Consider the following 24,766-nt stretch of genomic DNA (forward strand, 5'->3'; position numbering starts at 1 on the left):
CACCGGCTTTTTTGGGCGTTGGGCCTCGTTTGCCTGTACTCGTACACTACATATCGCTCCCATTCCTCTGACCCTGGGGGCCGAGAAATGGAGACTGGGGGCTCCAAACTGCCAATTGAGTAATGTACGTGTGCGTACATACCTTTGTGCGGAGATTGCAAGCCCAAGCGCTGACGGAGGAATGTGGCAGCGCGGGGGAAACGACCCACTTGGGCGGACTGGGTTCATCTGCGCACCGTTATCACACTCGCTATCGTCCACCACGCAGCTGGTGTCTCCTATGTGGTGTTCCCTCGCGTTCAAGTCGGCACCCGGAGCGGCGATAGTCGCGTCCCCAACCGGTCCCCAACACAGCGGTCGTCGTATCGGGCATAATCGGTTCACTGACTTGGCAGGCGTCATGGGTTGCTATCATACACCAGCCCCACCGCTCATTGCACTTGAAATGGCCGTCCCCCCTAAGGGGGTTGCTAGTGCACTGCCAGGGACCTGTCTGGAGGCAAAGTCAGCGTTCACACACCCACGCAGGTCCAGTGGTGACGCAGGGAGCAGATACATAGCAAGAAACGTCAGCGCGGTCGAAACACGTTTTACCGGCCCTGTTCAACTCCCTCCCTGGTTTAGAGTGCCTGCTCATATGTCTGAACGCAGACGAGACATGGTTGACCTCTGGTGACTGAGGCTGCACGTACGACGTTCATACTCACACATACTGTGTTTTGCTCACTGGTGATTCCCCGCCGTTAAGGGATGAACACCAGATACCACACGGCGCTGGCGGTCTCCGTACATGATCCCGGCCAAAGGAGGGACGACGATGTGACTGGGAACAGAGCTCGACGCGCAAGGACACGGGCGGATTCATGGAGTACACGCTGACAATGTGCCTCCAACCTCCAGCCCATGTCCAGCCCCTCTTTCGATTGTTTTCTCAAAACCCAACTCGCTGGAAATAACGGCAGTTATATTCTCCCATCTCCCTCACCACCAACCTTTCATTCAAGACGTTCGTCGCTTGTTCCCAGAACCACAACTCGCAACTAGGGAGCGGCCACCTTATGTCATTGAATATCACGTTCCCGGTTCCCGAAAATCCCACATGTTTAACACGCTAGCGGCCGCTCCTCTGACCCGATTATCGCAGATCCCGTGCGCAACTGACACGGGAGTACCTACCTTTTCCGACTTCATTGTCGTGCTGTTCGGTTCACTAGGAGGCAAAGGAGATGGACGACGGACCTGTCCCGCCACAGGACGTTGCCCACGGGGTCCTGATGACAAGGCACCGACGCGTCCCGAGACTGTGCAGTGTGGCCCCGGATGGGAGTAAATAACCCACGTCCAAAGGATCCCAGTATGGCGAAGGACATGCGAGATACACACAGAGGTGGAGAGGAGGGCGACTGCTAAACGAGTATCGCTAAGGGGGGCGGGTGCACGCCAACATTGACGGATATCACTCATGGGACTGTGCCTGCAAATATCACGAGCCATGGTCGGAATGTGCATGTGTCTCCATCGAGGGCCCCCACATGACGGGGAGTGTGCTGGCATTGGGGTTGGAAATGGGCCGTCATGAACTGCCCACGGTGTGGAAGCCTCTCATCGCCGAATGAGGGAGGTATGGCGATGTGGCGGAGGCCATGTCGCTCTGGGTTTCGCAACCAAGCACGAGGCCACGAGGGTCAAGTCGTTCATTGCTATGCGATGCGACGCGTCGACGCGACCGAGCCAATCTCTTCAATCACGCTGACATGGCGTGAGAGCAACGCGGCGTGACATGTACATACGCATACGCGCGTGCCGGGGTAAGCATGGCACGCGCTGGTTCTGGCAGTCGTCAGGAATTTTGGCGGACGTGACGGACTCACCCGCCCAAGTGACGGACTGGTGATACGCACTCGATGTATGCACCTCTTGGCACCTATCTGTGCCGATCTGTGCCCTTTATGCGGGAGAACCCATTGCCCCCGAATATGAGTGGAGTCCCGAGAGTCACGTCACCACTGCAGATATCCTGGTCAGGCTGCAACAGCCAGACCGAGGGCAGCCGTCGATAGGAGTGGTAGAAGAGAATCTTGTGCAGCGCCTAGCTGGTGGAACGCCAGCTATCCATCGAGTATAGAAGACGAAATGCGTCCCCAGGTTGCGGGTCTACGGCCGGAGAGTCACATTGACAAAAGCCAGCGGTGGTCCAACCACGAGGATGAAAACGCGGCTGTGAAAGTGGCAGGAATCGCGGGTTCCAGGCGTTACGTCTTCTGTGTAGGGGATACCCCAAACCTCAATTACGGCTTCAGTACGTGTGCCCATTGCGACGCGTTGAGGTCACAGAACGCGTCCAAGTTGTCCCCCAAATACATACAATGAGGCAGGACTGGACAAGAAACAACGCAGGTACTGTAGAGTACACTGCACGATTCCGAGAGTCGGACCTGGTCCACGCCGGCCGATACACGGAGCAGAGACAAATGCTTTGCATGCTATTCGCCGTTCGCCCACAATTGGGTTGCAGCCGACATGCCGCATCTGTGAGAGAACAGCCTTGGGCCGCTGTCACTCGGCATGTACAGGCGTCGAGTGGCAGCGACGCTAAGCATACATCCCTGTAGTGTGACACGCCTCAACCTTTCAGGTTAAACACAGTTGCCGCCCCTTAACACAGGCCCCAGCGGACTGTAAATGAAGCAGACCATCATGGGGCACCATTGAGGACGGATAGTGCAATGTACATAAGCAGGTGTGAACGGCCTTGGACGGTGTTCCGCAGGCACAAGGCGATCATCCTCCGACGCACGAAGCTCGTCTGCGGGTGGATGTTACCTTGGACAGGTGACTCATGACTCACGGCTCCTGCTGTGAAGACCCGCTTCGACCCGGCCTTCACAGCTCGCTGTGTACCATATTGTGCTTTTCTCTGCTGCTGCTAGTCTTCCCGTTTCGTTCGCTTGCTCGCCATCGCCATTCTGTTTGAGTCGCCATTGCATCCAGGATGCTTATTATATACATTGCGCCGGCTGCCCGCGAAGTACGTACGTACCAACTTCCACTTCCGGGCTTTCTAGCTTCCAGCGTTCCACGTTCCAGTAAGGTATCTTGCGTGGCTCTCAAACTCGAGGTCTCCGAGGTCGATTACGGCATTCCACATCAACCCTAGGTCGCGGCCAAGTCCGCTGGGCCGCTGGTCGCTGGTCATGGGTCGCAGCTCGACAGCAAAGTTTTTGCGCGTAAGACCGTCCGTCCAGTCTGCACCCTTGGACTAACGCTCTGGAGTAACTGACCACTTCTGTGGGATTAGTCCGGCTGTCTCTTGAACGTCCTGTTTCCCGTTTCAGGCTGCGTCAGGCGGTCAGGCTACCGACGGCCTCCCTTGCAACCCTGTGTGGGAGCCACTGGCTGTCGCCACTAGCCACGCCCCCATTGATCATTTCGCTAAAGCCACTGGCCACTGGATAACATCAACGGTCGTAGAGCCACACGGGCGCCCACGGGACTGTCATTGACATCCCGGGACGTCCGTGACGTAGGTGGTTCTCCTCACCACATCGGCGACTCGCAAAGCAGTCTGGGTGGCGGATGGATCTTCATCGGGAAGCCTTTACTGCCTTGCCAGTGGCTGTTCTGTTTCTTCTTGGAGCCTCGGTCAACGGGGTATGCTACCAGCCTTGGCAATCATTGAATCCCTAAGTAAACCTGAGTGAGACTGCAAGACACCACAGGCCACAAGTGGACTCGGCATGACATGTTCGGGGGCGATCGGTGCAGGGTTCGGTCGGTCAGAGGCGCCCGGTATTTGATCGTTTGGCGACCCATCCGTTTAAACTCGTTTAAAGAACGCTGTACAGTACGACGACGATGCTTGTAAGCAGGTGACTGAAACTCTCACCAAAACGGAGTACTGTGCCTGTCAATGTCCCATGCATTGGCCTTAGGCAAGGTTGTACTTGTGGAGCCAGTTGGCGAGAGTTGCGGGGACTGGGCCTCTCGGAGGAATTATGGATGGACATGACCCGGGTCCCTTTCGGCATCTCGCCCGTGCCTTGTTCGTCCACGCGGAGCCGGTCGCAGCATTCCTCGGTCTTCCCTGGGGTATACCCACCTACCACAGCGTATGGTGTTGCGTAAGTATACCTGTCGCCCTTTGGGCGGTTGCTTAATAGACGCAGAGACGCAGGGGGACCTTCAGAACGCACTACTGCAAGCGTGTGCGCCGCCAGGTAACCTCGGTGGACAGGTTGCGCAGGTGGCTGATTCCCGCGGCCAACCTTGATACGGGAGCGGGACGCGTCCCGCCCGCAACCTACCCGCCCGCTCCATTCCCCACAGCCGTACTCTGGCCGACCATTTCCTGCCCTCTTGGGCACCCTCACGTCGCAGCAAGGCATGCTGGGGGTCGATCCCTGGACGCCAGCCGCGACGGCCGCGGGCCACGGAGACGCCATACCGGCCCCCCTTCGCAGTCATTCAGCGCTCGTGCCGTGTGGTTCCCGCTGAAAAAGTTGCGTAAAACCTGAATGATCGCTTCAACATGGAACCAGAGCCAGCCCTCTCCCTCCGACGCGCTGGAAGACCTGCACAACAGAGAGTGGACTCTCTGTGTTGGCCACAATTATGCGCACATTGCATGTTCCTTGGACGTCCCGCCCCCGATCCTCGTGTACCCCTCAAGTCGACCGTGTCCCTACAAGTCGACCGAACGAGTGGGTGTAACGCAATGGAGAGCGAGAGTGAACGCCCGAGAGCGGCAGGGCACGGACAGCCCGCAACAGCTTGCTTACAATTCCTGGCGCCTGGCACGCAGCATTAACCTGAGCCAACGACCGCTGCCGAGAGACAGTATATCTTACTGGAGGGGGGTTGCGGCGCACAGGCATTCTTCCCCTGCTATCTGTCGTCTGTGGCTCTCTCGTTAAAGGCACCGACCAACCCTCACACTTTCCTTTCCACATCCCCATCTCGTACTCCCTCGCGACCACAACGTACCCCTCCTCGCACAGCTAGCGCAGACCTGCCAAGACTGGTCTCGCCCGCCCTCTCGCATCAAGAGACCATAAGGAAAAGCACACAGAACGGGAGCCACCATGACAACCCCACTCGATCTCTCTCTTTACTCCATCTCTAGTGAATACTACTCTCTCAACTCGCCAGACCCAGCGAGCACCGTTGCTACTGCTTCTTGTTCGTCGCCAGTTACGGCCACGCCTGTCCCTTCCTCCTCCTCTTCCTCTTCGACCTCGTTGTCCGCAGACCCCCCTCGCCGCCGCGTGAACTCGTATACGCCTGGGTATCTTGCCCCTTGGTCACCGCCCAAGCACCTCACCCGATCTTCTCCTCCTCCCTCCCCCCCTCGCTCACCTGCCCGGTCACCTGCTCGTTCTCCGGCGACACCGCACTCGTCTCACGTGTTGTCGACTCCGGACCCCGCCAACGCTGTCCAAGCCGCCCGCCAGAGCGTACAGTTTGCTCCCAACGGCCCCGTCAACTGGTCTCGACCCATCCCCACCGCCACTACCACCACCACGAACATCAACACCACGATGCACCGTGCTCGTGTGTCCTTCTCTGGCCCGGTCCCTTGGTCCTCTTCACCAGCCACCTCCTTGTTGTCACCATCACCCGTTTCAGAGGAAGGGCCGTCAACGCCACCCCTCGGCCACCTGCCACCCGGTGCCGCAGCACCGATGAGCCCCACAGCCACCGCCAACGGCTGGGCCGTCGTGTCACAGTGCCAGGGTCTGGGCATGGTTGGCCTTGCCGACTACGAGTCAAAGTGCAAGGGTCTGGGCATGGTTGGCCTTGCTGAATATGATTCAGAGTCCCAGATTGAGCGGCCCGACCTCACCAGCGAGCCGTCATCTCGGTCCAGCTCTGACTCGGAGGGCAGCCTTGCCGGCGAGAGCATGCACACTGCCTCGTCGTCGTCGACCCCGTCAACCCCTACGCGCCTGCAGTTTGTGTCCGACTCGTTTGAGGGTCTCTGGAACCCCGCCACCCTTGAGGAGCTCAGGTCGCTCAAGGCCGCCGCCGCCGAGCTGGACAAGGAGTCCCAGCGTCTCCGTCGGATGCGCGGACGTGAGCCTGCAGTCTCCCCGCGTCTCATGCCTCGCAAAAAGGTCCCCATCGTCCGCGACGTTGACCTGTCGGCCAAGCCCAAGACCCGTCGCCCAGCCGTCCGCCACTCGCTCATTACCTCGCCTCATGATAGGTCGTACGCTCTGTTCGCTGAGCCCCTCTCCGCGTCCCCTCTTGGCAGCTCGCCTCCCTCTAGCCACCCCTTCCGCCCGTCGCCGTCTGCGGCGGCCACCCGCCGTCCATTCTACGCACAGGGCAAGGCCTCGATGAGTGTCATTGAGTTTTCACCTCGCAAGGAGCAGCCTTCCTCTGGATTCACAGCGTTTGGTGCGAGCAGGCGCCATCTTTCGGGTACCATTCCGACGCTGGCGTCTCTCCGCGCCGGGCGCGAGCGCGAGCGCGAGCGCTCGTCCTCCATCTCCCCACCCATGGCGTCGACCACCAACCTCGTTTCCGTGGCTGCGGTCCCCAGCGCTCCCGTGTGTGCTCCGGCTCCGGTCCCAGCTCCAGCCCCCGTTCCCGTGTGTGCCCCGGCCCCCGTGGCCGTCGACCCGCCCGTCGTCCCTGCTGCCAGCCAGCTGAACCTTGCTCTCCCTCCCCCTCCCCCTCCTCCCCAGCCCCAGTCCCAGCCCCCAGCCCAGCCCGAGCGCACACTCAGCCTCAAGGCGTCCACCAACTTCCTCAACCGACACAAGAAGCTGTCCAGGTTTCTCGGCAAGGCCCAGGTGGCCTAACAAGGGCTGAACGGACCCCCCCCCCCCCCTCTCTCGTCAAAGATCGTTAATCGTTAATCGGGAATCGCGAATAGAAACACATCTCATCTCATCTCCGTTCCCTCTCTGGGCGCGCTGCGCGCGCGGACGGACCAACACAAGGACACTCTCTACTATTTTCTCTTCGTGGACAGGATCGACACATCCTGATATTTTGCTTGTTGTGACAGTATGCATGGATAGAACTCTTAATGCTGCGCCGGGCACTGGGCGCGCTTTGGGCTTCCAGTGGCCAGTGGCGGGCGGGCGGGCGCGCACTGACGCTCACGTTGTCTGGCCTTCTGACACTTGACACCTGTCCCATTGGTGGCACACCCCATCCATCTCCACCCCAGATCCCTCGACGTCGGCGCTCGCTCCAACAGGTAAAACCCAGCGAGGCCAGCAACCACCCTTTCATGACCCTTACACGATGAAGTTTCGCACGTAGTTACGCACCGCGACGTGATCGGGCACATGCTGGATCCTACGCGCTCGCGCTCGCCAAACCAAACGCACTCTGTCGTCGTTGTCGTCACATTCGCTCCCGAAAGTCACTCTGGAAGCAGATTGCTTGAGGCCCGAGAGGAGGAGGGGGGACAGGAACTGGCACGCCGCCACAAGGAACATTGTTCGAGAGGCTCACGTTGCCGGCCGGTGACAGCGCGCCGCCACGCCGATTACCGATTTCCGCAACGTCAGTGCGCGAATGTGTGCCACGAGCACGAGCACGCACATGAACATGGGCCGCTACGGCCCGCCGCCGCCATGTGCACGCCGTCCGCCGTCCGCCGCATCGCCATCTCCATCTGCAGCCGAAACCAAAGGGCGGGGGTCGTCGCTGTTGTGGGTCGCTCGCCCCCGCCACTCGCGCCCGGCCCGCCACGAGCGGATTACCATGCTTCGCCTCATTTACGTACACCCCCGTCCGCTATTGTCATGTTCGCGTGTTCCGGCACGACGACAGCCGTGGGGAGGGGGCCGGATTTCCGTCCCAGTTCACGGCCCAGAGCGCCGAGGCACATGGGGGCCGGTGGTCGTAGGGGCCCACAAGGCCACAAGGCCCAACGCTGGAACCGCCCCCGACGGCCGTCGTCAAGGCGGGGTTGGGAGTCGGAGGGGGAAGGGGGAAGGGCAAGGGGAGGGTTAATGTACTGTTTCGTTGAGGGCGATGGTGAAGCATAAGGGTGTGATGTGATACTGCCTGCCCCGTGCCACTGTGCTTTGTGGTGCACAGAGGTACAGAGGTGTGCTCCTGTGTCACATGTGCGTTCCGGAGCCGGCGTGGCTAATGGCCTAATGGCTAATGGACTTGTCGTTGGACACAGTTGGGCCTGCAATCGCCATATGTGCGACATGAGAGTGATGCTCCCAGTCCCCCATGGCTTCAGTTTCTGCGTCATGAGGCCTGGTCAGCGTATCGTATCCCGAACAACAACGTAAAGGCGGAGTACAAGCGTGTGGCGCGGCTGGGTATGGAGGAGGCCGAGATGCCCAAGGGACGCTGTATGCCGCGCGCCGCTGGCGTGCTGGCGACTGCTGGCCATGGTCGCGCCGTAAAGATCGGGTAATTGGTCGTAGGGCAGCGGGGAATGGTGTTTCGTGCGCCTGCAGGCTTTGCACGCTTTGCAGGACCGGACCAACTTGGCCGTGTTCCCTGTCGACGCGCACAGGCCGCAATCTTTTCGGCACGTGAGGGTTTGGCACAGGTCCAGGCCATTAGGGGGTCGGTATGCATGTAAGCCGAGTCCATGACGCAGCGCACTGTTCCAGTGGAGGTGCGTTGGCATGGACTGCATAGGCTGTGTGGCGTCCTGGTGCCAGTGAGCCGCGTGCACTGGCATGTGAGGACCATGGCGGTGGCAGGGGTGGCATGCGAGTGGAATACAGTGGCAGTGCGGACCGGGATCGACAGCCGGTTGTGAGTTTGGGCCACCGGGCGTAGTAGACGGTTCTGGATACTCTGAAGCCACGCCCTGCCACCTGTATCTTGAGCAGGACGCCTATCGTGCGGTTGGTCAGGTCCCGGGTTACAGACGAGAGCCGTATCGCCACCTACAGGTTATGGTGAACCACACCCGCCGCGTGCTCCCGTAGGAAACCACCTGGTGGCTGTCTTTGAAACGGCGCCATCAAACCTCACGTTTGCCGCGACGAGACACGGCTGATAAGGCCAGAGATCTCAAAGTTTGCCGAGGAACATTGTGGTCGTGGCGTTTCACTCGGATCTCTCGAGAGCCGGTGCCACACAGGATCTCGATCGAGGCACAGACACGAAGCGCCTCTTCCCCAAGCTCTACCGTGCGTGGTAACAAGGGGCGTGCTGCGTGTTCGCGTACTGTATTGTATCACCTTGAGGCGCGTCGTTGTTTCAGGCAAGGTAGGATGGATCGTCGCGCCCGGTCAAGTACGGAGTAGGCGGAAAATTGGTGGAAAATGGGGTGAAAATGCTGAAAATACGGCTGACACGCCACCGCCATATGGTGACTGGACCTCCTCCTCCCATGTATCTCGCCACAAGCACTTCCACCGCCTCCTCTCCTCTTGACATTGCTCTGGATCTGGGTCCCCGTCGGTAATCCCTGCACTTGTACTGTCCAAGGCAAGTGGCCACCGTATCGGGCAATGCCTGCCTGGCGTGCTTGGCTGAGCGTGCCTGCGGACCGGGGGCATTGCTCGCAAGCAGGCCGCAGGTGTGCCAGTGTGCCGGTGTCGGAATCTGCGGCGGGGGTGTACGGCATCACGTCTGGGGCGTCTTGTTTTCGTAAATGAATGACCAGAACGATAGCGTATACACGAGTCTCGGCGTGGGCGTGAGTGTGGGAGATCCGCGCCAGCGAGTGGCTCCAATGTCAGCGTCAGTGCTGTGCGCCACCAGCCGGAGGATGACCACTAGCCGCTGTGTACAGTACGTTCCACCAGGAGCAGTCAACATTGCCATTACGCTCACCATGTCAACCACCGTGAGCGGTGGAGGCGATGGTGGCCGAGATTGAGCCTGTGCCACGGTTGCGTTTACGCTGCCCACCTCAATCACCGTGTCCGGTGGGAGTTGGCGTCAGGTGGCCGAGATACGCAGTTGGCTATGCGTCATCGTCCCCCGTATGTACTCTGTGCGTAGTGCCCAGTAAGTAAGTACATACCTAGCTAGGCCTATCTAGTCCGTTTCAATTCCAGCATGCCGGAACGCACACAGCATGCAGAGCCCGGAGCTAAGTGGCTGCCGCCACGACTCATTCCCCGCCGGCGTGCCGTCACTGGACGATACCGGCGAGTGGTCTGTGGACCTGTAATCAGACTGAAGACGCCCGCTCGCGGCGAAGTCGTCATCATCAAGGACAGGTACCTCATTACACGCGGCAAGTGGACACGACTCGAGGTAGAACGAATACATATATGCATAGGGGAGTGTCCGGTTGGCATCTAGCCTACAAGTAACCTTTACAGCCTGGCTTCAATGTAAGTGAGCGCAGGTAATGGGTAGAAAGGGGGGGGTAGAAAGTAATAAAAGCAGAAAGAAGAACGGTGGGAGTGGGGCGCGGTGTCCGTTGTGTAACTTTGACACACACATATTAACCACTTTTCGAGAGAGGGAGAGGGAGAGGGGGGTTGGTTGGTTGGTTTCACACTGTCGTATTGCTGAACCTAGTACGCAATGCCGACCTCTTGCGAGTACGCTTCCTCCCTGCGGACGACGTAGGGGCCCGAGAAGGGCGTGACGTTCATGATGGCGGCGTTGAGGACGTCGTCGTCGCTAATGTCGCTGGCCATGGACATGCTGCTCACGCTCGAGTGGGAGACGTGGTGCATCGAGTCGCGCGGGGACGCGGCCGTCGTGGCCGTGCTGGCGGAAATGGCGCTGTCGACCGAACGACGGAACAGACGCGGTGTGCCGTAGAGTGCCACGCGGTGCGGGTGGGCGGCGGCGGCGCTCATGCGGTGGATCTGGCGCGTGTTGGGCGACGCGGGAGTCTTGAACACGGGCGAGGCGAGGTTCTCGGCCTCGCCGCGCGAGCCAGTGGCGGGCGAGTCAAAGTAAGGAAAAGATGCGAGGTCGACCTGGTCCAGACCGAGACCGAGACCGGGGTTCTCGGGCGCCAGGTCTGCCGACATGCCCTTGGGCGTGGTCTGGGTCATGTACTGGCTAAAGTTGAGCGAAAAGGGCCCCGAAGTCGACGACGACAGCGTGTGGAGCATGTGGGCCATGGCCTCCTCGGCGTCGGGGGACGCGGTGCCAATGTGGGACATGTGCGTGAGCGACTCGGGGTCGTGGCTCATGTTGGAGGGCACCGAGTCGTGCGACACAAGCGACGGGAGCGAGCCGTACGACATGAACTCGGGTGATGGAGGCAGGGGCTCGCATGGGGCCGCGCATACGGGGCGGCCACAAGCAGGGAGGGAGCGGGGAACGCTGGCTGGAGTGCAAGGCTCGCTTGAGCCTTCCGATTGAGGCGGCGTCATGGGCTCGGTCACTTGAGGGACTGGGACGCGGCGCACGCGAGGAGGAGTAGTGGGAACAGTGCTGTCGACGGCGGCACGAGCGGCGGCAAGACGCTGGGAGGCCGCAGCCGCAGTCTGGGTCAGCTCCTCGCCAAGAGGAGGAAGATCGCAGGCGAGGGCCGCGAGCTCGGCCAACGAGTGCGAGATGGAGCGGCCGTCGTCGTGAGCCTCGTACAACGACTTGCCCTTGTCGGTGCCAGTGAGCTTGCGCGCTGGCGACTTGGCCGGCTTGGGAGGAGGCATGGGTGTGGCAAGGGTCTTGGCCTTGGCGGCGGCAGCTTGGCGCTCGCGGGCCAGGAGAGCAAGAGCGATCGCGTTGTACTCGCTGTCCTCCTCGTGGGCGTCGGCGGTACGGTCATCGCTGTCGTCCGTCTCGTTGTCAGACGAGTCCGACTCGAGGTCGTCAAGCTGCATAACGTTCAACTGGATGGGCGAGCCAGGACCGAGGGCCACATCGTCGAGGTGGGGGCTGGTTTTGCCCCACTCCTCGAACAGAACACGCGCGACGGGCTTGCGCTCTTCGTCCTCGACAGCAGGTGCCGAGGGGGGACGCTCAACGACATCCTGAGGGGTAGCCGGGATGAGGTTGAGCATGGGCAGGGGCGAACCGTCCTCTGTGAGCTTGCGGCGCGGGGTCGTGTTTGCGCGCCTGGGCGGGGTCGATGTTCCAGCATCCGAGCGCGTACGACGAGGAGTGGGCGTGCGGAACGGGGTGGGACAAACACCACCTGGGGTGCTGGCCAACGAGGGCGAGGCAAGGTCGTTTCCAGCAGGCGAGTCCCAACGGTTGAGATCGGGCGTGGAGGGCGCCGAATCGTTGACGTCTGGGGACTGTGGCACGGTGGCCAGTGGCGATGCACCGCCAAACGCCTGGCGGCCGAGTGTGGCAGGCGACAGAGGGGGGGCAGAGGGGATCGCGAACGCAGCACCGAGGGGTGTAAGGGGAGCCATGGGCGACACGGGGCTGTGGCCCGCCGACATGGGTGAGATGGGACCCGGGGACATGCACATGGAGCCGTTTGAAGGGGAGGGCGGCTGGAATGTCGGCGAAATCGAAATGGAGGCACGCGTCCTGCTGCCACTGGGTGCGGCGGGGCGCGAGCTGCGACGGCGCGTGGAACCATTGTTCGACAGGACAGAAGATGGACGCAGGGGGTTGGAAGGAGCTGCTCCACGAGGATACGAACCGCTGGCCGACGAGCCTGGACGAGACGAACGCATCGACTGGCGCGAGTTGGGACGACCCGAGGCAGAGGTTGGGCTGTGGCCGCCACTCGAGGCAGTGGCAGACAAACCCGTGGCGGAGCCAGGGGGCGAAACCCGGTAGTTTGACGAGCGGGTGCTGCGCTGGCTGTACGAGCTCACGCGGTGCGCCGAGTAGGTGCTGCTACGAGCTGCCGGGGGAGCTGACGAGACCGAGGTGGCCATGCCGGGACCGAAAGTGGGGGTCTGAGCGGTGTAGTTGAACAGACTAGTGGTGGGCGACAATCCGCCCTCTGGCCACCTAGTGCCAGTTGGCGCCGAACTGAGGCGCAGCATTGGTGGGCGGTTCGCCTTCGGGGGCGTTGGGAGCGCGTAGGTTGGAGGGGACGTAGCTGCTGGACGGAACGCCGATGGTGGCGAGCTGTGGTCGCGCGACGAACTGGTCGGCGACGTGCCAAGCTGGCGCTCGCTACCCTGGGGGCTGTAGCCAGCACTGTAGCTGGGCAAACGAGCGGAGCTGGCGGGACGCGGCGAGGGCGACGCCTCCATACCGTCGCGGCGACGGAGGATGGGCTTTGGAGGGCCGGTAAGACGGTGGCTGCTCTTTTCTGGGGCAGGCGAAGGCTCGCGCTTGCGCCAGAAGCGCAGGCTGGGTGTGGCTGGGGTGGTGGGGGAAGTGGACAAGGACGAGACTGGGGAGAAGGCGACGGAGGGGGAAAGGTTTGCAGAGGGCGAGTCGGCGCTCATCGCGGACGACGGAGACGAGTAGCTGGGTGGCGCGGTGGGGACTGGAGGCGGCGGCGTCGCGTTTGAGGCATCGCTCTGCTTGCGCAGACGGCCGCGACTGGCCTTGTGTGTGAGGGTCTTGACGAGGCTTGCCATGGTTGGATTGGGGTGAGAGAGAGCGAGAGGGCCGGCTAGAGACGAGCTAGACCGACAGAAAAGGATATGGGCAAGCTTGAGACAGAGATGATGCACGCGTCCACTGTGGCTTTGAGGAGAGTGCTAGTCGCAGAGAGACGAGGATCCCAATGGAAGTGCTGGTCTGTGTTGCACCCGGGATGGTGGAAGGGGCGTGACGCGTGACGATTCCGGTGCGGGTAGTTCCAATATCGCTGGTGACAGACGTCCGTCGGGGCTTGGTAACACGAGACAAGGGGGAGACAAGTGGGGAGGGGTAGAGGGAGAGTACAAGATACTCTGTGTGTGGTGGATGGATGACGGACAGGACAAGTGAGGATGTGTGTAGTTGAGAGAGGAGTGGATGAGAGTTGGTTGTGGGACCCGACTGTCTTTGTGAGAGCCAAAACGCGCTTCCGCCCGCACACACCGTTTGTGTGTCTTTCTGGTTGTGTCTCTCTCTCCATTCTCTTTCGTCTGCCCCGAAAGCAAGTCGCGTCTCTCTGCCTGCCTGCTGGCCTGCTGCATTCAACGCCACACTGTATATGGTGCCCATTTGGTCAGGAACTACAGTACTCGCTGCCCATTGAAAGCGGACGTGCGCCATCCCTCAACTATCCCATCGCTTCTCTCCCCGCCCGCCCATCACAAGGGCCCTTGTCGCTCTTGTCGCTTGCAGGAAATGGGCACCCACCTGTGCTACCAACACAAGCTTTGGGGGGCGACGACGCGTCTCAGGACCCCATGTGCCTTCTTTTCAATGGAGTGGCGCAGGTGCTGCACGGCAACAGCCACCACCACCATCCATTTTGGCCCACGCACGCACGCAGCACACCCACCGCACGCAGCATCCGCATGTGTCTCAGGACGTATGGCCACCAGGAAAAGTAAAAGATCCAAAAGAGGGCCGAGGGAGCAAAGAATAATGTGTGTGGACAGCCCAGCAAAGCGCCTGACAGGGTATCCGCTCTCTCACCTCACACGATCTCACACACTCTGTACGGAGGCGTGGTTCACAGCGTACCGCGTCGTCAGCTTGCAGCCTGCCTTGTCTTGCCGGGCCTTTGTCCCCACAGTCTCCGTGCCCTGGTTGTAGCCGTTATGGACTGCGAACGTGAGAAACGCAGACTGCGCCAGGAGGATCCAAAAAGGAGGGAAAAAAAAGGACCGGACCGGGGCCTGGGAGAGCACCGGCACCGGCACAGGCTCTGAACGCCTCTGCCGTAGCTCTCCGTGCGCTCCGTAGTGCAATACCACGCGCGACAGTAGCGACGACGAGGTCTCGCAGTACCGTACGTAGTCGCCAAAACTTCCACTTCCAACCAAGTTGCGGTGGGCAGCAAGAGTATGTACCTTTGTCGCAGTTCCCGGTACGAGAACAGATGAGACACGGGGCACAGACGCGTTCGCTGCCGTTGTCTCTGGATCTCTATGGTGGTGTCTGACGCGTCTTGCTTCACCTAGAGACCCCAGCGACCGCGACCCCCCGCCGTCTTTAGCGGACGGTGTGCAGAGTCGTTGGCACGCTCTCAATAGACCAGCGCGTCGTTTGGTAACGACGCCAGCGACCTAGACGACATCGAGCAGCGCGTCTGCTGTGACCAGCATCTCGCGCGAGTGGCTGTATGAAATGTGACTGGCGATGGGCACACTATTGCACGCCGTACGCTTTTGCCACACAGGCCATCAGGTTACTACGAGACACCACAGCGTACACCAGACGCCACCACCCGCATACAGAAATGCATGCAAAGGGTTTTCTGGACGGACGCGTCTTCTCGCCCCACCCCAGTTGACCCTTTTGCATGCGTCATGCCTGGCCGGCCCTTTACGTACCCACCCTAGAGGTCCTAGGCCAGACCAGAAGACGCGTGTGCTCCCCGATCCTGTTTGCCATCTCCTCCCCCCATACAACACTTGTTCGGGTCATCCCTCGTGTGCGCGTTCTTCTTGGCCGCGCTCTCCGGGTCTCCTGCATCTCCTGAGATCTGGCTCCTGGAACCGGCCTGGATCCGCCAACCTTCCCGGTCCTTACGCTTTGGCTCCGAACTTTTGCCTTTCGAGGTCTCTCCTGTCGTCGGCTGCTCGGGGTAGGACGGTACGTCATTGCCTTACACCACCCGGGTTGTGCGGGGTATCTGCTACACACGCGTTCAGTGTCGTGTGGTCTGTGGTCCCGGACGTGTGCTCGCTGCTTTACTCGGACGGCTCTCGGGGGCACCCAGTTACAGTTTGACAGCACCCGAGATAACCCAGCCATGGCCGCGGATCGGGGATACCACCAGAGTACTGTACGTGTCCAGAGCAGACCCCATTGGGGCCATGTGCAGTACGGCCCCAAGTCGTTTGTGGTTAACAGAACGGATTAACCCCGATTCAATGGGTGACTAGCATGACTAGAATGCAACAAGCGCAAGGCGGGCTTCGGAGACCGAAACGTATCTCCGTAACGCATCGCGAGATCGCGATTGTATATGTAACGGTGGAGCGACGCTCTAGCAGCAGGTCTTTCTCTAGCCCGGGCGGCCTCGTGGAGCGGGCCTACCCTAGTGACAGGACGCGTTTGCACGATTGATTTCTTTTCAGGAGGGGTAAAAAATATCCATCCCCACTTGCAACTTGGTCCATCCTTGCCCTTTTGACCTCGACCATGTCATCGCACACAACCCCTTTTTCTAGCCTGAGGCCTGTGGTGGCGCAGATCTACAGGCCTACAGGCGGACCCACTTTTTTCTCGTCGTCTCGACGCCTCTTTGATCTGTGATCTGTGAGCCTTTGACTGCCCCCAACCTGGCCAGCCCAACGCCATTGCCACGCCATGGCGTGCACGCGTCTTCTGAATTATATTGTCTGTGGCGCCCGCGACGAAAATTGCTGGTACAACGAGGCTGGAAACCACCACCACCACCATGTCGGACGCGTCTGTCCTCGGCTTCGGCGTTCCATGTCAGCGTGTCGGCCACGTTGAAAGAGATGTTTACATACTTACATGTTAACATGTTTGCATGTTTGCAGTTTGTAAACCTTGTGTTGATGTATAACCCACTTTTTCGACGTCACCTCGTTTGTGCCACCTCCGCAGCAGGCTCAGGTGCACCGAGGCTTGAAGGGCTGCAGCTCCGTACTGTAGGGCTCTGTTAGTCACCCGCGCGCAAGCGCTTTGCGTCTGTGGTTAGAGTTATCCAGCATGCGAAAAACTCAAAAAAAAGTGACCGACCACATCGAGCGTGTCCATCCGCTACTACTGCCGCCGGCGCTACCCACCTTGCGGTCAGCTGCACAGCGCGCACAGCGCACACCTTGCATATAGCGGTCTAGCTTGTCTAGTGCTGTCCTTTGTCTGATCGTCTGACATGAGGGGCATGGAGGAGTAATCGACACCAACACGTCAGCCACCACCACTCCACCGACACCACCGGCAGACTAGGCAGCTAGGAACCAAGTACCAAGTCAGACCACACGTCACCACTGAACCAAAGCAGTGCTTACTCCTGGCAAAACCCCATGTACCCCGCAAGAGGTCTGTGCACGTTCCTATATATCGCGATCACTTGCCACTTTCTACCCTTGTTCCCTGTGCTGTTTTCACAAAGCTCCACAGATCCACAGAACGTTTTGACCATGTGTTTGGCTCAGGACCCAGTTCTCTAACCATGGCAGCATTGGTACTAACCTACCGTCTTCCCTCGTGCGCAGTCTGTCCTGGCCAGCGCTGTCGGATGCTGTGGTATATGGTATATCGCGTCCCGGCGAGGTGCACGTCGGTGGGTCGTCCATCGCTGCAACGCGTCCGTGGCCACCATGCAGCCGGTCGTCTCCTTGACGGTCGTCTGTTCGGCGGAGCGAGCGGCTGTGTGGAGGGTGGGTGTTTGGTTCAGTGACGCAGCGGGCATAGTCTCCTCAACGCATGTGGGCGTGCGATGTGCTGTGGTCGAGGTCCACACCATGTAGTGAAGCCGGTCGGGCGTCTCCTTGATCCTTGACACATGACAGTGCGACGTCCAGCCCCAGGTCTCGCTGACACTCCGAAGCCGCTACGGCCACTACGAAGCCGGTCGTCTCCTTGAGAAAATGGCCTCGTGACGGCATGTGCATGTGTGACCCTCCTTGGCATGAAGCCGGTAGTCTCCTTGACGGATGTGACCTCCACGGCAGGAGGTCACTTTGCCACATTTTGGTGGTCTCGTCGATGCAATGTCCACATCCACATCCTTGATCCTTGAGCCACGCCGGCCATATAAGCCGTGCTGAAATGAAAGCACACCATGTCAGTGGTCTCCTTGACACACACACGCTCCGGCACGATTCCTGAACCAAGCCAATATCTAACATGACGGGGCTATTAAAGACGTCGTTTGTCCCGTCGTTTGTCGTTGTCGTCTCAACTGTGCTTTGTAGAGTGTTCACAGTCCAGGCCCCCATGGCCCACCGCCCCCCCTCCCCCCCCCCCCCCGCTAGTCACACCCCATCTAACTCGCCCTCTCACGTATGCGCAACGCACACGCCTCGTCGCCGACAACCCGCTACACCTACACCTTGTCCTTTTTCCTCGGCTTCTGCCTGCCCTCGCGCTTGGCGACGGCACGCGCCAGCTTGAGGCCGCAGGCATTACACAGGTCCTTGACGCCGTTCTCGCCCTTGCGCCACTCGGGGCTCTCGCGCGTGCCGCATCCGCGACACTTTTCGACGTCGCCGGGCGGACGGACGAGCGGGCGCGTCGAGCCGCCGCCGCCTCCTCCGCCTACGCCGACGACTACGCCTACACCTCCCCCGCCGCCAGCGCCGGGGACACCGGGAACACCACCAGGAGCGCCGCGCGGTGGTGTGGGCGTGTTCTCGCTGCTTGCGAGGCGCGCGTGGAAGGGCTGCTGCGCCTGGTCGTAGCCCGCGTACCCCGAGTGAGGGCGGTAGGCGTCCTGCGGGTAGTGGGGCTGGGCGTACTCGTAGTCGCTTCCAGGACCACCGGTGCCGCGCTGCGGCCACTCGCCCCCGCGGCCTTGGACGCCGCCGCCGGGACCGCCGGGTACGACTGGGGATGTTGGCCACGGCTCGCTCGATGCTGATGGTGGCGCCGCCGACGTGGGCTGCTGCTGCGTCGTCACGGCCGTGCTGTTTATTGTTGGCAAGTCGTACACCTTGGTCGTCTGGAAGCACGCAAAGATGACCCCGCCGTAGGGGATGAACACGCTCGTGACGTGGCGGTACACTCCCTCGGTGCGGATCGAGTGCTCGGCGCCAAACCGTGTGGTGCAGTTGGTGCGCACCTCGCCAGGCTTGGCGGCCAGCTGGCTTGGGTCCATGTCCACATGGCGCATCAGGTCGGCATACTCGTCTGCATCGTACAGACCGTCAAACATGCCGGTCGAGTTTGGTGGGCGAGGCGGAGGCCATGTGAGCAGCAGCTGCTGTGGGTATTGAGAAGCAGAGGACGAGTAGAGCTGGAAGATGCGTGTTGGAGGGTGGCGCGTGCGGGGAGGGAGGGTGAGGGCCGCAGAGATGGAGCTCTGCACTGCTTGAGTGTGCTGACTGTTAGCTCAGCTGTAGGTTGCTTGTAGCTCACCTCTGGCAACATGGTCTCCGAGCCGCAGTAGTTGGACCATCCTTCTTGTCGCCGACCTGGGTCATTGTTCGCCACAGAGTCCTTGTCCTTGATTGCGTGGAAGAAGGCGAGAAGCAGACCATCGGCAGCCTGGGAATGTTAGCGATCTGAAGTAGTGACGAGTCGCGCGTTGCAACGCGCATGGGACAGCCCCTTCCCACACACACACACACACACACACACCACACACACACACACACACACACACACACACACACAAACACACACAAGTGCGAGAAGGAGGCAGCATGGTGACGGCGTTGTCACCCAATGATTCTTCAGATCACCCATCCCCCACCTCCATTGTCACTTACCCAGTTCAGCACCAGGTCGATGATCACATAATCGTCGTCCTCGCACACGGCAAGCAAGTCCTCATTTGGCACGGGGTTGTCCTGCGGTGGACAGCCGAGGAGGGCCTTGATTCGCGACACACGCGCAAACCGCAACCTGCTGGGTCAGCTCATGTCCGAGGTAGGTAGCATGCAGCGGAGGGTGTGGGAGTTGCAGCAGCGGCCGCGTTGGGTAGCGGCGCCAAGCGTGCACCTGGCGACACGGTGGTCCGATCGCGTGGACGAGCGCTGTGCTTGGCACACAGCTTCGCACACACCCGGCGATCCCACAAGCGCGTCTCCGTCTTGACACACGGGCACACGGAGGGCTTGTGTTCGTGCGATCGCCGGCGCTGGCCGTCCTTATGGACGTGGGTCCACCTCCCCCTTGACATTTCACAAAACAAGATGACTCACCTCGTCACACTTCCTTGCAAGTCGTCGCTCTGAATCGCATTGTACAGGTCGCCACGGGCCTCTGCACGTTGTCAGCTCGAGCACGATGGCGGTGGTGGGGTTGGACGAGTGCACAAGAGGGTTCGCTTGCGGGACGACTAGTGCAGGACCAAACTGGTGACAGCAGCAAGCCGTATCGGACAACTGTGTCCACCGTCGCAGCAGCCCCGAGTAGGACAGTGCACCGAGCTCGAGCAAGTTGGTTGCACTATTCCTTGATAGGTGTCGACGTCCACCTTGCGCGAACCTCCTCTTGGCGTGCTTCGCGATCGCAAAGCGCAAAGCGCCAGACCGATCCCCGCGATCGCCGGCCATGTCCTTCACGTCCCCCCGTTCGCGCCCACGGCACACCACCGAACCACTCCCAGGCGTACTCACGCTCGCGTTCTACCGGGTGGATAAACTGCATGACGTCGCGGTTGACCATCTGTGCTCCCTGCCGTGCGAGGTGTGCGCTGAGGACGGGGTCGAGGGAGACAAACTGGAGTTCGAGCGACTGGTGGGCCGGGGCCGCGGCCGCTTGCGACGACGACGACGAGCTGGGGTGCGTACCCGGTGCGCTCGTGTACTGCGGCGCGAGGAGGGCCCAGTAGCACCGCACCGCACCTTGGCGCTGCTGCATGGTTGGAACGGGAGGCGCGCAAGGGATGGGGTGAAGCGAGGATGGAGGATGGGGCGGGTGGAGTGCAGGGGGGAGGGGAGGAGGAGGGGGGAGGGGGTGGGGGTAAAGGTGAGGTGGACGCGATCGACGGGTGGATGTGGATGAGAAATGAGTCGAGCCCGATGAAGGGATGCAGGTAGCGCAGAAGGGTGCAGGTGAGGTCGACGGTGTGGATGGGATGTGGTCAAATTCCACACGCGGACCACGACAGAGATAGATGAGATGAGCAAGAGTACGCAGGCGTCGGATGGGGGCGGCGGTAGCGTCAACGGCAACAAGGGTGGAAAAAGCACAATGTGTGTCAGCTGTCACCTGCTAATCATCTTTGGCGCCATGCCATGGCGGCCCGTGGCCAGGTGAGGGGGTGTTCGACCCGTCTCATGTCCCTTGTGGCTCATGGTGCATGCACAACTTACCCAGGCGGGGAACGGTGCGTGCGATGCCGGAGGCGCCGACGCCATTGCTTGGTGTGGGTTTTGTGGCCTGTGGAATGGAAAGCTAGAGCGCCGAGTCGGGGTCGTATGTGGTCGATTGGGTTGTGCGTCCTTTTTTTTTGGTGTGGCTCAAGCTTCTAGATGGATGTTTCCAGTCTTGCGGGAACACACAGAGGACAGCGGGGGTTGGCAACCGAACAAACGCGCCGAGGTGTGTCGCGTGCGTGCACGATGGTGGTTGTGCTGGGTGGTAGGAATGGGAGGAATGAGCGGTGGAGAGAAGAGAGTTGGGTGGTCGATCACACCCCCGATCGATCGAGCAAAGGGTGTCACCGGGAGGCAAAAGCCCTAGAACACCGTCGTCACCGCCCAAATATACAATTTGAGATTGCACAAAAAACGGCGGCAGCAGGGCCGACGGGCGACGCGGGCCGGTACAGAAGGTGGATGAGTAGGGCCCAGGTGTGGTTGGTAACCAAGCCGATGAACACGGGCGATGGCGACAAGAAGAATGGTGGTTTGACGAAGAGTGCAAGAATGGGAGAGACAACGGAGAATGGAACCATGAGGAATTGCCTGGACATGAGCGGTGACCGCCGGCCGATAGCTCGAGGGGGCCAAAGACACACGGGAGAGATATTCTTACACACCAAAAGCCGCATCTGCGACAACGCGCGGCAGCAGGAGCGCAGGACGCCGGTGGCCGGTGGGCGGTGGGCACCATGCCATGCCCATGCATTGTCGCCCCGAAACGCACAGATGCACCTCGGAGATCCGAGAGCTAACAAGAAAACGACCCCACACGCGGGAGGCACCAACCATGCCGCGGTCAAGCCACTGTCCGCGTCCTCGTGCAGCAGCATGTTCTGCATGTTTCCTATCTACATCTTGCGCAGTGCGGCATATACACGGCGCACAATCTCGACGGCGTCCACTCCAGCGGTGGAGCACGCTTCGGCCGCGGTGGCGTCGTCCAAAGCGCCGGGTCCGCCGGATCCGCCGCCATCCATGCCCTCGCCTCCACCTTGCGCTCGGACACCACCACCAACAGTCACAGTAATGGCGACATGCGGCTGCGCATCTATGGGCTTGATGTCCACGGTCGCTGCCGTGTCGTTGAGCGGGAACGTGACGCGCAGGCTACGCTGGAACAGTGTCGCTGTGAGCGGGATCGCTGTCGGTGCTGCGTGCCATTGTCAGCTATCTGTCTGCTGCCAGGCGGGGCAGCAATGGCGCATTGCAAGCATAAGCGCGGAGCACGTATGCACACGAGATGGGACGGCCCGAGGAATCGGAAAGTCGTCAATGTCGCAGGTGTAGTGGGCTCGGCAGGCACCGGCACCGAGGTCGGCAGTCCCGCACAGCCAGCGCCAACATAACGCCGGTGCCACCGTGTCCACCAGGTCGCCTTGCGAGCGCCTTATTCCCGCCGCGTTCCCGTCTTGTGGTCCCAAGACAACCCACAGAACCAGAACGAACCCGCACATGCCTTTTGTCGGCGGGCGCGATTACTCTCGATCGCACCGTCGCAGTTTGACGGTGGAGGAGGTGGCGGGGCAGAACATATAGACAAAGTCACAACACAAACAGAGTCACTCACCAGCGTCCAAGTCTGCCAAGTCGTCGTTTGCGCCGTCCATGTCGTCGTCGTTGTCGTTGGTCGCAGAGACGATTGTAGGTGGGGAAAAGGCACCCATGAACAGCACGTCCAGGACCAGCTGCGCACGCAGCGCATGCACGAGACGGCCCATTTCAGACCACGATGCGGGCAGGCCCACGCGGCCAACTACATAGCCTTCTGGGCCGGGCACGCCGAGGACCCAGTGCTGAGCGACGTCTCCAGCCTCGCTGGCCGAGGCGGGGTGCACAAACTCGGCGCCGAGCGGGAAGAGCGGCGGCACGGGTGCTGCGCCGTCGGTCTCGAGAGCGATTTGGTGCTGAAATGTTAGCTTCCGATAAGGGACAAACTCAGCTACACTTACCAACAGGCCCTCGACCTTGATGCTGGGCGACCAGGCGCTGGCCTCACCCTCCTCGGGACCTGGGACGAGCCACGTACGGCGCACGACGAGCCCGCCACCGCCACTCGGCCTGCGCGCGTCGTCGACATACTCGACCACCCAGCGACCACGACACATGGGGGACACGGTCGCCGCCGCGGTGGTGGTGCCATTCGCGTCGGCGCCGCCAGGGTTGCTGTCGACCTGCATGGCATCCTTGTCCGCGCCCGCCGCGGGATCCACAGCGTCGACCGCCATGGCATTCTCGTCGGCGTCGTCGGTCTCGGCGTACATTGGCGGCGGGACGTGCTCGTCTCTCCGAGCTGGACGCAGGCGGAACGCAGGGTTACGCACACTGGGGGCAGCATCGAGCAGACGGAACGAGGGGAACATGCACGCCGACGGGTCCGGGTATACACTCCACCCGTCCTCTTCGCCTGCACACACGCGCTGGACGCCCGCGGCCAGCCCCTCGAGGTCGGCGAAGAGGTCGGCGTCGTCCCCGCTCGCGGCCTCTGCGAGCTCATCGAGCGCCTTGAGTTCCGCCAGGACCGTCTCGAGTGCGCGTGAGCTGCGTTCCAGCTGAACCGAGCGTTCGGCATTGCTGGCCCGGTTCCAGACTTCGAGGTGTGTCTCAAGCGCAGAGCGGAGCACGCGCCCCACCCAGTCCGACTTGCCGGCCTCGCCGGCGGGCGTGACGTGGTTGGCCGTAAGCTTGGCCAGGCGCACTTTACCCCTCTCGTTGAGCGCCTTGGCCGCGGTGAGGCCCACGCCGAGGCTGGACAGAGCCGCTGCCTGGGCTGCCACCTGGCCATTGGGAGCGATGGGCGTAGCCGCCGCTGTCGGGGGTTCTGTGGCGTCATCTGCGTCGTCGCCTGCGTCCGCCTCGAGGTCGACGTCGACGACAAACCGGGATCCAGCCAGAGTGAGGGAGGTGCGCAGCAGACCGAATTGGCTGTCCTCTGCAAAGACCTGGAGACCCAGGCGCTTCCCGAGGGCCGAGAGGAGGTCCGAGGGGGGCAGGGCACACAGGTGGCCGAGCGGGCGTGCCGCAGGGGGTAGCGTCGACAGAGTTGTGCCAAGCGGGAGGAGGGCCGACTCGTGTGTGATGCTAGGGAACAAGCGTCAGCACAAAACGTCTCTAAAGGTGCCATAGAACTTACACTTCACGCATAGCCCTCGCGAGCCTCACGCGCTCCTTCTCACCCCGCCCAAGCATGCTCTTCGCCCCGTCCACCGCCTCACGCACGCTCTTGAGGGCCGCCAAGTCGTCTTCACCACCACCACCTCCTCCTCCGCTACCAGCCTTGTCCGTACTTCCACTTCCCGTACTCGTACTGGTACTCGCACTCGCGAAGCCGCTCGCGCGCCCCTTCTTGAGACCCGGCCCAGGCGCGTACGGATGCAAGTACGGCATCGTCGGGCTGGGGTGCGCCGCGACGTGCGCGCGCAGCAGCGCGTGCAGTGTGGTCAGGACGGTCGATCCCGCCGCGGCAGCAGCAGCGGCGGCAGCCGTGGGCGGTGCGGGCCCTCTCGAGGTCGATGCGCCGGCGCCAGCACCACCAGAGGCTGAGGCCTGGGCGGCCGGGGTGGGTCCTGTTGCGGCTGGGACGGCGGTGGTTGCGTTGGCGGGGGTGGACGCCTGGGGCGTGCCGAGGCCCGGGGTGGCCATGCCGAGACTTGGGGAGATGGCGGTCTGTAGGCTGCCGCTTCCGCTTGCCTCTGCGGCCATTGTTGACTGCTGGACAGGGAGAGTTGGTGGGGGAAAGGATCAGTTGTTGATAGAGGTGTTGGATAGAGGTGCTCTTGTTCACTGTTCCTTCATGACGGATCGTCGATGTTTTGCTTCCGTTCGGT

The 24,766-nt window shown here is 61.3% G+C and overlaps 4 protein-coding genes across 4 annotated transcripts; 1 reads left to right on the forward strand and 3 right to left on the reverse strand.

Annotated features, from left to right (window-relative positions):
- Window positions 1–5,081: 5,081 nt before the first annotated feature.
- Window positions 5,082–6,806, forward strand: EHS24_000904 (uncharacterized protein; the record flags this gene model as incomplete). The annotated part of the gene is made up of 1 exon (XM_028616715.1): window positions 5,082–6,806. One exon carries the CDS (start codon window positions 5,082–5,084, stop codon window positions 6,804–6,806), a length of 1,725 nt encoding a protein of 574 aa, XP_028480572.1.
- Window positions 6,807–10,469: 3,663 nt separating this feature from the next.
- EHS24_000905 (uncharacterized protein) lies at window positions 10,470–13,409 on the reverse strand (the record flags this gene model as incomplete). Its single annotated transcript, XM_028616716.1, has 1 exon — window positions 10,470–13,409. The coding sequence occupies one exon, from the start codon at window positions 13,407–13,409 to the stop codon at window positions 10,470–10,472; it is 2,940 nt and encodes a 979-aa protein (XP_028480573.1).
- A 4,547-nt stretch (window positions 13,410–17,956) lies between these two features.
- On the reverse strand, window positions 17,957–20,436 carry EHS24_000906 (uncharacterized protein; the record flags this gene model as incomplete). The annotated part of the gene is made up of 5 exons (XM_028616717.1): window positions 17,957–18,949; window positions 18,988–19,116; window positions 19,341–19,476; window positions 19,776–19,836; window positions 20,193–20,436. The coding sequence occupies 5 exons, from the start codon at window positions 20,434–20,436 to the stop codon at window positions 17,957–17,959; spliced, it is 1,563 nt and encodes a 520-aa protein (XP_028480574.1).
- A 1,354-nt stretch (window positions 20,437–21,790) lies between these two features.
- Window positions 21,791–24,641, reverse strand: EHS24_000907 (uncharacterized protein; the record flags this gene model as incomplete). Its single annotated transcript, XM_028616718.1, has 4 exons — window positions 21,791–22,092; window positions 22,510–22,846; window positions 22,892–24,020; window positions 24,073–24,641. 4 exons carry the CDS (start codon window positions 24,639–24,641, stop codon window positions 21,791–21,793), a joined length of 2,337 nt encoding a protein of 778 aa, XP_028480575.1.
- Between the last annotated feature and the right edge of the window lie 125 nt (window positions 24,642–24,766).

The sequence above is a fragment of the Apiotrichum porosum genome, assembly GCF_003942205.1.
Source record: "Apiotrichum porosum strain DSM 27194 chromosome Unknown scaffold_1, whole genome shotgun sequence".
Classification (NCBI taxonomy): Eukaryota; Fungi; Basidiomycota; class Tremellomycetes; order Trichosporonales; family Trichosporonaceae; genus Apiotrichum; species Apiotrichum porosum.